This window comes from Macrobrachium nipponense, chromosome 38 (assembly GCF_015104395.2).
Source record: "Macrobrachium nipponense isolate FS-2020 chromosome 38, ASM1510439v2, whole genome shotgun sequence".
Taxonomy (NCBI): Eukaryota; Metazoa; Arthropoda; class Malacostraca; order Decapoda; family Palaemonidae; genus Macrobrachium; species Macrobrachium nipponense.
In genome coordinates, this window is record NC_061098.1 from 12,168,942 (window position 1) to 12,183,654 (window position 14,713).

Genomic DNA, 14,713 nt, shown 5'->3' on the forward strand with positions numbered 1-14,713 from the left:
GCTGATCGAATCTGGCTTACGAGACTGGTTGTCTAACACTCCGAGACACCAGTCTAAGAAGTTAAAGACTTCCAAGGACCTAAAAAGTCCCTTCAACAGATGGTCAAGTTCCGAAGTCGTCCACGACACTTTAGCTGAGGCTAAAAGAGATCTCCTTGAGGCATCCACAACACTGGCGAAATCTCCTTGCGCTGAAGTAGGAACCTTCAATCCAAAGTCACATATGCCAAGCTATCGATCCAATAACAAAAAACCAAAAAGTCAAGAGGATACTCAAGCCAATGAAAAGTTTTCCAAAATCCTGAGGCGGAAGTGCTGTAAACAGTTGTTTACAACACCGGCGACAGAAGAAATCTGATAGAAAATGGGAATGGTTCCTGATACCCGCCTCCCAGCGGCGGGAATGGGTACTAACCACCCTACTCCCACTACGTGTGTCGTAAGTTTTTAGAAATTCTGTCGGACTTCAGAGAATACAGCTATATATATATCTGACAGGTAAGTTTCATGAACAAAAATCCATTTTTGCTGAGGAAAGATATGCGAATGAAAAAAACTCAAATAGTACATGGAAACCCAAAATTGAAAAATCCATCATGGTTTATAGAGCATAAGTTTTCACTTCTGCAGAAATAAGACATACAAACTTGGGGCACATGTAAAATGGGTAACTTTATGTTAACAAAACAAGAGCATGGTAATTTAGCATCCTACACAGTCCATACTATATCTTAGTAAGTTGCAAAACTTTAAAGATGGTAATCATACCTTGGCCTGAGGCTGTTGTTAATGGCATTCAAACTCATATCTTTTGTATGTTTTTCACATCCAGCCATCCTCAAGTCAGACAGATGATTTTTATAGATTGTGACATTCACTCACCCCTTGCTAGATGGCAATGTTTGTACGTTTTTTAAATCCAGCCACACCAACCACCTAACAACATTGTACATTTTTGAGATCATCCAGATGACAACTCATGTAGGAGTTTTGACAACAAGCTACCTTAAAGCTAAATTTAATTGAATCAAGAAATCCAGGCCATCCAAGGGTACTTTCTGGCAATTTAGCACTTATGACAGAGAAGAGAGAAAGTTGGAGTGGTTGACAGCAAAATAAAGAGAGATCCAAAAACAAATGAAATGAGGAACAAGCACCTAAACAGCAACAGGTATTGGACAGTAAGACTGAATAAAGGAAATGAGAAGACAAAGCCAGATGACATTTGTAGATTTCCGACATCTAGCCATTTGACACCTCCGTTGACTCCTTTTTAATATTTTACCAGGTTTAATTGTTAAAGATGTTGATAACCCATAATTATATGGGCTGATGTGGAAACATTGTTTTGGTATCACTGATGGACAATACCTGACTGGGGGATGAGCTGGGAAAAATTCAGCTACAGTAAAGCCTCATGCTTAACAGATAGTAACCATCTCTTGTTAACAATAAGTACAAGGCACAATTCTTGGTATGTATAGTTGACTGTGTGATATGTACACTCTTCACAAAAAAAAGTTACAAAACTCTCAAGTGCATTGCATCACCAGCAACAGTGGGTCTTGAAAACTATACAAAGAACAAATCCTGACCTTTTGCATCTCTTGTGCCTGGTACCAAAGACCCACCCTTTTCCGCCCTTGTGTTGTTGATCTAGGTTTTTCAAACATGCCCTCCACACTAGCATTGTATGTCTGTATGTCATAGACTTTTCATATTAGCACTAACCTGCTACTAACAGTTTCTTTGGCTACAGCTAACATACAACCTTCCAATGCCTGTCATTCTCTAAACCAACCCAATGCAAAGTTTTAAACTTTCCTACTGATAAGCTCAAGAACCTGTGCTGTATTTTCATAACTATAGTACAGTAATAAATAAAGTCTTAAATATAGCAAAATAAATTTACCTAAGGTTCAAAATACACTACTGTGCCAAATGTTACTTTATTTCTCATTGTTAGGCTATTTGGCTTATCAAAGGTAACCAAACAGTGTTAAAACAATGAGCAAAAAGTAATCTAAAATAAAAATTTACAATCACTCACCACAAACAATGTGAAACCTAGAAATCCAGCACCAAAACCAAGATGGAAATTGTTTCTTCTCTGCAACCTCTGGTACGACTGTTGCCATGATCCCTGGGGGACTGGAAGATCATTCATGGTAGGTGGTTTGTATGAATGGTCTCCATATCCCCTAATAGTTTGCTCTGCAAAGAAATTATACATCATATAATACCTATTCAATTTTCCTCCATATACCATCATAATCAAAATTTTATGTGGCAAATTCTTCAATTTAAAGGTATAGCAGCTTTACATTTTTACTCACTGCATACTATGTAGTTAAGTACTTGTATAAGATTTACTTTTGTCCACAATGCTACATATCTGCCATGGGGCCTTGAACCAATTTACAATGAATACTGAAGAGCAAATATAAAAAACTCTTGACACACAGACTTTTAGTATTATGCAGCTCTAGCTCCTCTAAGCTCTAAAAGAAATTCATTCAAATAAGTGAATAAACATTTCAATATATGTTCTACAAAACTTTCACCATACTCAAAGATCAACATTCTAAAAAAATTTATACCATTTACCCAATGGTAATTCAAGGCAATAACTCCACACGGACTGCAAGGAACGGTCCCACGAATACAAAAGCCGGTAGATCTATATAACTATCCCGTGGCGACCTAGACTATGGCAGTAGCAGTTTTTCTATGCAGTTTTACTCCTGAACAAGAATTTAAAGTAATATTTATTCGTTAACTAAACTATTATTTACCTTTGAACTCTGTATGTCGGTACATCGCACCCGTTGGTACCGTCGTGTATTGCCGCGGAATACTCACATAGAAATACCCAAAAGCCACTTGGGAATGGGGGCATCCAATGTATCTCATCGTATTTAGTACTAGCACCTGGGGGTTAATTAGTCGACCCCCCAAAATAACGGTAAAATCTTGACATGCAACTCAAATATATACTATTAGAAACTGTAATTTCCAAAGAAATACCCGACGCAGAGCTTATTACCTAGATCTACCTACCCAACTTACCTTTACCTAACTTTACTTCAGATGCCCTGTCCAGCCTGGCAGGGAAGATTTGGCCCCCCTTCGTTAGATCTATATTACTATTCCGCAGCGGCCTAGACTTTAGCAGTTGCTGTTTTTCTATGCAGTTTTACCTCCTGAACAAGAATTTTAAGGGTAGATCTAGGGTACCTATATGCGGCGGCCCAGACTATGGCAGTTGCGGTTTTTCTATGCAGTTTTACCTATTGAACAAGAATTTAAAGTAATATTTATTCGGACGGCTGTGATTAACCCCCAGGGGCCAGTGCTAAACATGGCGAAATACACTGGACGCCCCAATCCCTAGTGGATGTCGTATCCACGGTTACGTTTCTTGCAGGGTAATTCCAAAGAATAGTTCCACACGGACTGCAAGGAACGTAACCGCGGATACAACATCCACTAGGGATTGGGGCGTCCAATGTATTTCGCCGTATTTAGTACTGGCCCCTGGTGGTTAATTACAGTCGTCCGAATAAATATTACTTTTAATTCTTATTCAGTAAGTAAAATAACATAGGAAAACGTCGATTGCCATAGTCTAGGCCACCGCGGATTGCATCTGTAGAAATACCATTTTAAGTAATAATTATTCGGATGACAGTAATTAACCCGTAGGGGCTTGTACTGAACATGGCAAAAATCACCTGATGCCCCAATTCCTGGTGGATTTCGTATTCTCGGGGACGAACGATGCGGAATGCTTAAATAGAAATACCCTCCCCATTCTAGATAACCCCGACACCCTGCCTTCTACCTTTAATATCTTCGCCAAGTTATGTAGCTTAGTTCACAAGGCTGTAGCTTACTTTTAATCACAGTTAGGTTAGGTTACGCTAGATCTACCTTTTGTCATCTTAACCCATTAAATATACGTCTAAATGAGGGATTGTACACGTACCATACCCATAAAACCCCTACAATCATACGGTACGTAACGGTACCGTTTAAGGGTATCTAGGGGGAAACATCAGTACAGGCCAACCCTCATCACGGTAGACGGGTCTTATTCACTCGATATTTAATTGGTGAAACATGAATACAATTGCAACTCTAAGCATACCATTTAAAAGACTGAAGTTTCGTCAACATATTGTGATATATGAAAGCCCCATACGAACTAAAATAAGCATGTGAGCTCTTCGTAAAATATGTTTTCAAGGCAGTTTTGAAATCCAATATGGCGGCTACGTTTTTCATGGACGGTTCTCATCAGTGACGGACACCATCTTTCCCCAGCCTTCCCAGCACTCATTTGAACAATGTTAGCGTATGTATGTAACGTTTATTGATCTTACTCAAGATTGCAGTTGTAATCAGCACAATAAAACAACATTTTGTTGCCTATATTAGTGAGAAAGATGAAAATGAAATTTCATTATTATTAAAATGAAGTTTTTATTGTATACTTACCGAACAATTATAGAGCCGTGATTTCCACGAGCGGCAGGATACTAAATTCAAATTTAGCGCGTCGGCGTCGCCAACACTGGTGGTGATGACGTCATCTCCCTCCACTCGCGGGAGAACCAGGTACAACTGCCCAGGTGAATCCAATTCTTTCTGCCCGTCCGTCCACCTAAGGGGAGGAGGGTGGGTATAATCATAATTGTTCGGTAAGTATACAATAAAACTTCATTTTAATAATGAAAATTTCATTTTTATTGTAGTGTCTTACCGAACAATTATAGAGCTGATTACACATTTATGGGAAGGTGGGATTCAGTGGACCACTAGTATTTTTAAATGGTTACATTTATTGCAATACCAGTAAACACTCAAGGTGTCTGTTGTACCTTACCTTGTAAGAGAGCTACAGCAGACTGTTACTGCCTCTGGTCGGTGCTCTTCTTACTATTGTAGAGGAATTGGAATTTGACCAAAGTTAGCCTCTACAGGAGTGGAATCCTTCCGTAGTTCAAGCGAGTCAAGGCTGACTGACGGAGGATAGTAACAACAAAGATTGCCCTTGCCCTGGGCTAAGACCAGAAATTCAATCATACAAAACATTTGTCACCAACACCAGATTTAAAAACATATATACCCAACCATTGTAAAATCTGACCTAACAGACTGGTGAGTATCCCAGGTACTCAGTACCCCCAGCTTCCCTTGAACTCGACAACCTATTCAAGGTGAAAAGTTAGCATAGAGGTGACGACCCTGTGCCGTTTCTCCCAACACCATGCCAGAAACCGCCACCGGACCTAACGTTTTACAATTCTCGAAAAACCGTTTCTATCTCTTTGAGATAATGACTCGCAAAAACCGAATTCGATCTCCAGAACGTGCTCTGAAGATCGAAGCTAAAGATAAATTCTTTCTGAATGCTAAAGAAGTTGCCACTGCTCTAACCTCGTGAGCTTTAACTCTCAGAACGGAAAGATTGTCGTTCTCGGACTGCGAGGTAGCTTCCCTGATAAGCTCTCTAATAAAGAACGATATAGCATTCTTAGAAAGAGGACGAGAGGGATTTTGAACCGAGGTCCAGAGCTTAGAAGATTGTCCTCTGATACCCTTAGTGGCAAACAGATACTGCTTAATAGCCCTGACTGACATAAGAGCCTTTCTTCCTCCTCATGTCCAACCAAATCAGATAAGTTCCTTACCACAAAACTCCTCGGCCAAGGATTAGAAGGATTCTCATTTTGGCTAGAAAGGTCAAAGATACCGAAAATACAGCATTGCCTTGAGAGAAACCGACTCTTTTGTCTATAGCGTGCAATTCGCTGACACGCTTAGCAGAAGCTAGTGCAATAAGAAAGAGTGCCTTCTTAGTCAAGTTCCTGAGTGAAGCCGACTTCAAAGGGGCTCAAACGGTGCCCCACATGAGGGAACTTTAGCACAATCTAAGTTACCAAGCCACGTATCTTGCGGGAGCTTAGTGGTTTCGAAAGACCTAATGAGGTCCGACAGATCTGAATTGGAGGAAATATCCAAACCTCGATGTCGAAAAACCGAAGAGAGCATGGCTCTATATCCTCTGATCGTCGAAGGAGCCAGTTCTTAGAGTTCCTAAGAAATAGAAGAAAATCTGCTATTTCTGTTAAGAGGGTCGCAGAAAGTAGAGACTTTAGCACTTCTACACCACTCTCGAAGATTCTCCACTTCCCTTGATAGAGTTTGTTAGAAGACTCTCTCCTACAACGAGCGATAGCTTCTCCGCAGCTCTTCTTGAAAATCCTTTCGCTCTGACAAGATTCCGGACAGTCTGAACCCTGTCAGAGCTAGAGCGGACAAGTTTTGTGGAACCTCTTGAAGTGAGGTTGTTTGAGAAGCCACTTCTCTGGAGGAAGAAGTCTGGGAATCTACTAACACTGGAGAAGGTCCGGGAACCACTCTTTCCTGGGCCAAAAGGGAGCGATTAACGTTAGCGTTACATTGCTGTGCGACATGAACTTGTTCAGCACCTCTCTTATTAGACCGAACGGAGGGAATGCATAAGCTTCCAGACCCGACCAATCCAACAGCATTGCGTCCACCGACCAAGCTAGAGGATCTGGGACTGGAGAACAAAAGAGAGGAAGACGGTTGTTCCTCGATGTCTGCGAACAGGTCTATTGACGGTCGTCCCCAAAGGCGCCAAAGTTTCTGACAAATCTTGTTGTCCAAAGTCCACTCCAGAGGTAACACTTGCTGTTGACGACTTAACTCGTCCGCCAGGACGTTCATCTTTCCCGGAACAAATCTCGGGACTAGCTGAACCTTCGCTTCGTTTGACCACAGGAGGAGATCCTTGGCTACTTCGTACAGAGAGAAAGACTGAGTCCCCCCCTGTTTCCGCACGTACGAGAGAGCCGTGGAGTTGTCGGAATGCACTGCCACTACTCGGCCTTCTACTAAGCTCCGAAACTGTCTGAGCCCTAAGAAAATTGCTAACAGTTCCTTTACATTTATGTGGAACTTCTTCTCCTTCTCCGACCAAGCTCCTGAAGTCCGTTGATTTCCCAGTAGGGCTCCCCAAACCTGTGTCCGATGCGTCGGAAAAGAACTGTAGGTTCGGGAGGATGGGTCGTAAATCTAACCCTTCTTCCAACCTTGCTCGAGAGAGCCACCACCTTAGGTCCTCTTTTATTTGATCTGTGACAGGAAATGGTAATCGAGTCGTTGTGTCTTTCTGCACCAAGAGGCTCTCAGGAAAAACTGCAGAGGTCTCATGTGCAGTCTTCCCAACGTCACAAATTTCTCCACTGACGTCAATTTGCCCAGGAGCCTCATCCACTGATTGGCAGAACTTACCTTTTTGTCCAAGAACTCCTGAACTGTCTCCAGACAGCTTGAACCCTCTTCGGGACAGAAAAGCCCGAAAAACTTGAGCATTCAGAATCATCCCCAAATAAAGGATGCTCTGAGATGGAACCAACTGGGACTTCTGTTTGTTGACAGAATTCCTAACTTTCTGGCAAGATCCAGAGTTGTTCCAAGGTCCTTCATGCACCGACTCTCTGATTCCGACCGGAGAAGCAATCGTCCAGATAGAGGGAGATTCTTACTCCTAAATGTGTTAGCCAGCTTCCTATCGGGGATAGAACCCTGGTGAAAACTTGAGGAGCGGTCGCTAGTCCGAAGCAAAGGCGCCCGAAACTGAAACACCTTGCCTTCGAACATGAACCTCAGGTACTTCCGAGATTTCTTGCGATGTATCGGAATGTGAAAATAAGCGTCTTGCATGTCCAGAGAGACCATCCAATCCCCCTGTCTGATGGACTCCAGAACCGACCTTGAGTGGTCTCCATATGAAATTTTGTTTTCTGGACATGCAAGTTCAGGGCGCTCACATCCAAAACCGGCCTCCAGCCCCCTGATGACTTGGGAACTACAAAAGGCGATTGTAAAAGCCTGGAGGAAAATCCCTTCTATCTGTTCTATCGCTTCTTTGAGACAAGCGCTTCCACTTCTGCGGCTAGCGCCAGAAATTTGTCTGAGCCCGGAGAGTATGCCTGGAATGGAATTGGCACAGGTGAGAGCGAGGGAGGTGAAACGAGAGGAATACGATAGCCGAACTTGAGTACTTGCACTACCCAGGCTTCTGCTCCTCTCTTTTTTCCCATTCCTCCCAAAACAGAGCCAGCCTGGCTCCCACTGGTGCATGAAGAACCGAGCTTTCATTTGGAAGGTTTGTTAACCTTGGCCGAGGCCTAGACCTGAGGTCGCAAATTCGATTTCGGCCGAAAGAAGCGCTTTGGGTTTTCTCCCTCGAAAAGGCGCTTGGGCCAGAGGAGAAACCGAAGGAACAGTCTCCACAGGAGCTTTAGGTCTCTTAGTAGACTGTCAGTAAATCCGAAGTAGATTTCTTATCTAGCGCAGACGAAATTGACAACACTACATCGTCTGGAAAGAGGTTATCTTTCACAAAAGGAGCAAACAAGAGAGCAGACTTCTGTTGGGACGTAACCCTTTTAGAAGCAAAGGAGCACCAAAGTTGCCTTTTCTTAAGGGTACCAAAGGCGATGAGTGAAGCTAACTCATCACATCCATCCCTAATGGATTTGTCCGCACAGGACAGAACACCAATCCAATCCTCCGCTAACTCCTGGAAAGAGAAGGACAGTCTTCGATCTTGGCCGCTAAAGCGCCAATAGTCCAATCAAGGAAGCTAAAGACTTCCAAAAGTTTAAATTGATTCTTTACAACGTGGTCCAACTCAGGCGCTGTAAAGAAAACTTTCGCTGCGGCGAAAGCAGATCTTCTAGAGGAGTCGATTAAACTGGAGAAGTCTCCCTGGGAGGAGGCAGAAACTCCCAGAGAAGGAGCTTCCCCAGTTACATAAAACCTATACCTCTTACGAAGCAACTTAGAGGGAGGGTAAGCAAAAAAGAGCCTTCCCTAAGTCTCTTTTCATAGACATCCATTTCTCCGTCTCTTTCAACGAATGTCTAACCGCTTTAGATAGAACAAGCTTTTGGGAGGAGAGGGTCTGAAGTTTTTCCTCCTCATCAAAAAAGTCGAAGTTGGGGAGCGCGGAGCCGCTTTCTCAAAATAATCTGGATAAGATACCAGAAGAAATCTAAGGAGACGTGAATAACACGAGAGGTGATGTGAATCCTCCTCCTCTACTTCTTCTTCATTCTCCGATACCGCCGAAGAAGTAGACGGAACTACAACCGGATCTGAAGGTTTCGAACCACCCTTGGACTCATTCATCCAGTTGGTTAACATCTCTAACTGCTTGCGCAAAGGCGCCAGAGACGAATCAAAAACAGTTAACGTAGGCTTGGAAGAGCCTAAATGTTCAGCAGGAGGCGGAAAAACTACTTGCGCCTCGCTCGGAGCCGCCGAAATTCGAGGCGAAACAGGCGCATCAGGCGTAACAGAGAAGGGAAAAAAAAAAAACGAAAAAGCGCCTAAAGAAACACCCTTTCTAGAACTGCACTACAGCGCTAAAACCACAATCTCTACTAGTAGATGGAGCCGAAAAAGGCACAGATTGAGGCGACGAACGAGCCGCTAACGGCCGAGGCGCAACCCTACTCTCAGGCTCCTTATACCGCTTGACTGGAGGAGGCGAAGAATCGGCGCCTGAACGCCTCTTTAAGGGACGCGAAACCGGGCGAATCTCGCCAAGAGCGCCGTGCGACCGGAGACGAATCGCTTGAATCATTTGAAAGGCGTCTGACCGCAACACCTTTCCAACGCTTAACCGAGCCCTGTGAGGCGCAACAGGCTCAACAAGAGAGGCGCCTGTCTGTGTGGGCAAATCCCGATCGACTCACCCTTGGAACTATTCCGTATGATCTTCTCCCCGGTGCGGGGGAGCTGGACAGTGACCTTTGTCTAGGAGACGTGTCAGGACAGACAGACGCACCCTCAACTACACTCTTACCTGAGGCCGCTTTCTCCAAAAACGTCTTAACTGAATTACCAAGTTGCAAAACCGTATTCGCTAGTACCGAAAAATTTCTGATCTAACCTCGATTTCCAGACTGGCAATGGTGTCGGAAGAAACTACACGGGAAGCCGGAGAAGTGGGATTAGTAGGAGGAATAGGAGGTGTAGTTAAAGGAGACATAACAATTTGAGGAGAAACAGAAGGAACAGATGCATCGCAAGACGAAGCAGAGCTAAGTCTACTTTCCCTAAGCGCTGCTTTTCTAATTCTGTCTTTAGCTAATTTCTCCGAGTATGAACTAAAAAACTTCCATTGAGAATCAGTCCAATCACTACACTCGTTACATGTTCGATCTGCTGAACAAACAAATGTCCCCTACACTTAAACACATTTAGTGTGAGAATCATACTCTAGCTTGGATAATCTAGTTTTACATCCTGAGATGCAAAACCTAACTCCCGACGGACTATAAATCCGACATGGCAACGCCTAAATAAAAAGCAAATAACAACAACGCAAAAAAAGAGTACTTCACCAATTCCGAAGATCAAATCCACAAGAAAAAAGCGAAGCAAAGTTATCCAACCGCACCGACCACCGATGTTCACCGGACGCGGCAGGAAAAGAATTGGATTCACCTGGGCAGTTGTACCTGGTTCTCCCGCGAGTGGAGGGAGATGACGTCATCACCACCAGTGTTGGCGACGCCGACGCGCTAAATTTGAATTTAGTATCCTGCCGCTCGTGGAAATCACGGCTCTATAATTGTTCGGTAAGACACTACAATAAAACTTGTTATTCCCGGGGTTATGGTTGGAACTGAATTCATTCTTACCTTGTAATCGGCGGTTTTTATCCTTACTGCCATCACAACTGAAACTCCACCGTGCTTATTTGATTGTTATTATACACATGTTTTTGGTCTCAGTTCACTCCACATTGCACTTTAAACCCGTTGCTGTTCCTGGTTTCTAAGCGCGCGCGCCATAAACACAATTACAAACAGCAGACGACGACAGACGACGAAACTGCAAAGTTTTATTCCCTAAACTGTTTACTTTACTCGTTATTTAGTTTAAATTTACATTGTTATTTAAAAATTTTGATTTAATTCATGTATATTATCCCTTTTTGCAACCAAATTACCCCGAAAAATTACAGATATTTCTAACGTAGAATAAAATCAAATGTTTCTAACGTTTTCGTACATCTGGGCTGCCGAAAACCATAGAGGAACGAATACGGAAAAGTGCATAGAGGAAAGACTACGTTTTTTTTTTTTTTGCTTTTTTGTTTTTGCTAGCACTCTTTTTCATTGATTTTCAGTCTTTATTAGTATTTTGAATTTCTTAAATTAAGTTCGTATGCCAGAAATAAATGTAACCTTTAATGTTGCATGCTTTAATGTTTGGCATGCTAAGAATGGCAAAATCATCGTTGCCACATTAGTGGAGGCTTCACACATACGCCGTTCCATTATTATAAACTGTTTCCATGAATTCTAGTTGTCATAGTAATGCAATAATGATAAAATTGCTTTAATATTTATGTATATATACTTCCAATACATAGCCTAATTTCACCAATTTCAACGTTTTGTTTATAGTCTTATACCCAGTGGAGGGTAAGCACATACCGATTGGCCACAGTGAATGTCCCTTCCTATTCCGTCCTCTCTCTCTCTCTCTCTCTCTCTCTCTCCTCTCATTCTCTCTCTATCTCTCCTCTCCTCTCTCCCTCCCTCTCTCTCTCTCTCTCTCTCTCTCATTTTTTAAATTTTACATACCTATGTCCTGCTTAACTTTTATTTTTGCGAGCACTAGTAAATGCACCTACATTCATCATTACGACTGAATTAAAAACTTGAAAGTATTTAATTAATGCTATACAAGTATGAAATATATTTTCTTGTTCATTTTTCGAATTACGATAAAAGACGACGAGAGAGAGAGAGAGAGAGACGAGAGAGAGAGAGAGAGAGAGGAGAGTTGAGTGGATCAGTTGTATAAATATACGGTCAATGGGCAGGTAACAACCGAGTGAATCGTTAGAATATATCCACCAATGTAAATAAGTTTAAACTGCAACAACTTTCAGAGAGAGAGAAGGGAAGGTGAAGGAAGGAAGAAGGACAGGGGTGGCGGTGGAGGTGGGGGGAGAGGGTAGGTGGAGCTGTTTACTGGTGTACGTGTTCCTATCCATTTCTGGATAATGGAGTTTTGGTCTATTAGTACAAGGACAAGTGTAGTTATTCTTTACGATTAGTGATTCACGATACCCTTATAAATTACGGCACTGGGGTAATTGCACTAAAGAAAATCTCGCTCTGTTACGAGTGTTCGTTTAACAGAAATAGGTATTGCCCAAAACGTGCTTGCACTGTCTCTGAAAAATCCATAGTAGACATGCTGCTTAGTTGTCAATCAAGTTTTTATAACCAAGTATTTTTTTACAAGCTAGCTATTGAATAAATTTGTATATTTTTCTCAGTCAAAACATATGCCCCTCAATGCTAACTTTCCTCTTTTGAACGACTTTCTGGTCATTGCAAATTCGGCTCCATAATTTCTTATGGTGCGAAAACAGACAGAGGCTCATGGACCGAAAACGATTGCGTCACACTATGGCGATAATCCAGCAGTAAAACATCTTCATATATCCAAAAGTAAATAATAAAGATATATATGCGCATTACGATTATAACAATTACATGTATAGCTGATAACAATCTGCACGAATAACTGGTAAACTGTTCTGCAATGACAGTTGAGTATAGCAATTATTTACAATAGGTACGAAAGTCAAGATGTCGTGACGTCATATACAGAACTTGAAAGAACGTTCTAATTCAGAAAAATAATTACTTAAATTTGAGTCAGAGTCGAGTTACTTTTTCAATAACGAATATTTCAAATTAATCATCATAAATATGTCAAATATTGATGTTTTACTACTTATTTAAAAATTAGCCAAGAGCACGCTTCTCGTCATCTTCTACCCCAACAGCTGTTTACGCCTGGCTTGTTGTTGATGAGAAATCGTGTTTCGATTGTTGTGATAAAAGTGCTCCAGCGTCTGTGGGTACAAGTGGTGTGCGGATTTATCACAGGAAATGGTTAGTTTATTGACACAAGCTACTCCGTAAACATCGAGATGGCGTCAATCTTCTAAATACCTCGAGTTATAAGTAAAAATGTTGAACGCGTTTTGGTGAGATTTGCACTACGTTTGAGACCGTTTTCAGTACCCTCTGTTTAAATCTGTTTAAATCTTAAAATTTGGCCTTAATTTCTAACTTTGGGGAAAAAATACTTAACCTTCGAAAGGAGAGTAGAGGTCTTTAGCTCCGTTTCTCACCAACAACAAGTCGCGACTGATGCCCATCTCGGGTGTCAGGACGCGTTATAATGTACTTTTTCGGAGGGTGGCTTGCATTGATGGTAGCTGGCCTGCGTGGCTTGCTGTGATGATCTACCCTACTTGTAACTTTCGTCATTTAAGGGTACTTGCAATTTAGCTAGTATAATCCATCTTAACCAGACAGAAATGTTCGTCTACATGAGGGATTGTACACGTACCATACCCATACGACCCCTACAATCATACGGTACGTAAAGGTACCATCTAAGGGTACTTGTAACTTAGCTACCTACGTAATAGGTACATGCTCACGGAACACTTAAAAAACACGTCGGCTTTGGCCTTCAATAAAGTTGCGAAAATAAAAGAACTATCGGGTCTAATCTGGGTATTTCTTTTTCTAAATAATCATTTGAGTAGAGTATAACGTTTAGAATGTCAAAAGTCTACGAAGGTAGACTTGAATAAAGTCTAAAAAAGTCTAAACTCGTTGGTGATGACTTCATCAGCTGATTAGAAAACCGTCCCATGCGCCGGTTCGCGAGAGAGATCTTTTCGCGAAATCCCTCGAAACGACTCAATTCGCGGATCGTTTTTTCAGCTGATTTAATTAATAGCATCTTCGGTCTCACCTTTATCGACGCCTCTGCTTCTGACATGGCGAACTGCCCTCAAAGTCGGCCGTGTGATCCGAGAGGCTGAGGAGCTGCACCGATACATCTTTCACTGGCGGTCACAGATAGAAATGGACGGTCGGTGTCTTCTCGTTCCAGTAATGTGCTGCGATGTGTCTTTGCGCTAGGCGAGTGCTCTTATGTTTCTTCTATATTTCTCGTTTTTCATCAAATCTTATTATAATTTTTGTGATATATGATGTTTGATATGAAAATAGAAACCGCGATTGCATATTGCTTACGCTCTGTGGTGAATTCTATTGGAGAGAAATGTACGTTTATAGCTTATTTTGCGTGCCACGTATATAAATTCACCCTATTTTAAGCAACATATCTTATTTAACAATTTTCCATAAATTAAACTCAACTTAAATCATATGACTTCATTAAAAAATACATTGTTTACACTGCTTTAAAAGACTTTGGATGACAGTCATTCATGACTCGCTTTCTTACGTTAGGCAAGGTTACGTTATATAACATATACAATTTTCGGCAACTCTCCGGTTGACAGAGTTGCCAGCTTACGTATTTAGGCTTTCTAAATAACCAAATGAATGAGATTATTATATTCATTTTTGCTGCAGAACTCTTTAGAAGCATGTTATTTCTAAAAGGAATTTTGAATTGCTGTAATAACAATACTCTTTAGGTGTGCTTTGGACGCTTAAGCTTAATCAAGGGACTTAAAATTAAACACCTGCCCTAAACCAGTGTATGAAATTACTTAATTAACAGATCGTGGAGGGTATAGTAACTTGAT

The 14,713-nt window shown here is 41.8% G+C and overlaps 1 protein-coding gene across 2 annotated transcripts in view; it reads right to left on the reverse strand.

Moving 5' to 3' along the window:
• LOC135209635 (apoptosis-inducing factor 1, mitochondrial-like) overlaps nucleotides 1-14,067 on the reverse strand; it is a 40,684-nt gene extending 26,617 nt beyond the window's left edge. For both annotated transcript variants that reach the window (XM_064242349.1, XM_064242348.1), the window contains exons 1-2: nucleotides 13,909-14,067; nucleotides 2,051-2,214 (exon numbers count right to left, since the gene is read on the reverse strand). In XM_064242349.1, coding sequence (XP_064098419.1) covers nucleotides 2,051-2,214; nucleotides 13,909-13,996 — 252 coding nt within the window. In that variant the 5' untranslated portion in view covers nucleotides 13,997-14,067. The remainder of the gene's footprint in view (nucleotides 1-2,050; nucleotides 2,215-13,908) is intronic.
• Between the last annotated feature and the right edge of the window lie 646 nt (nucleotides 14,068-14,713).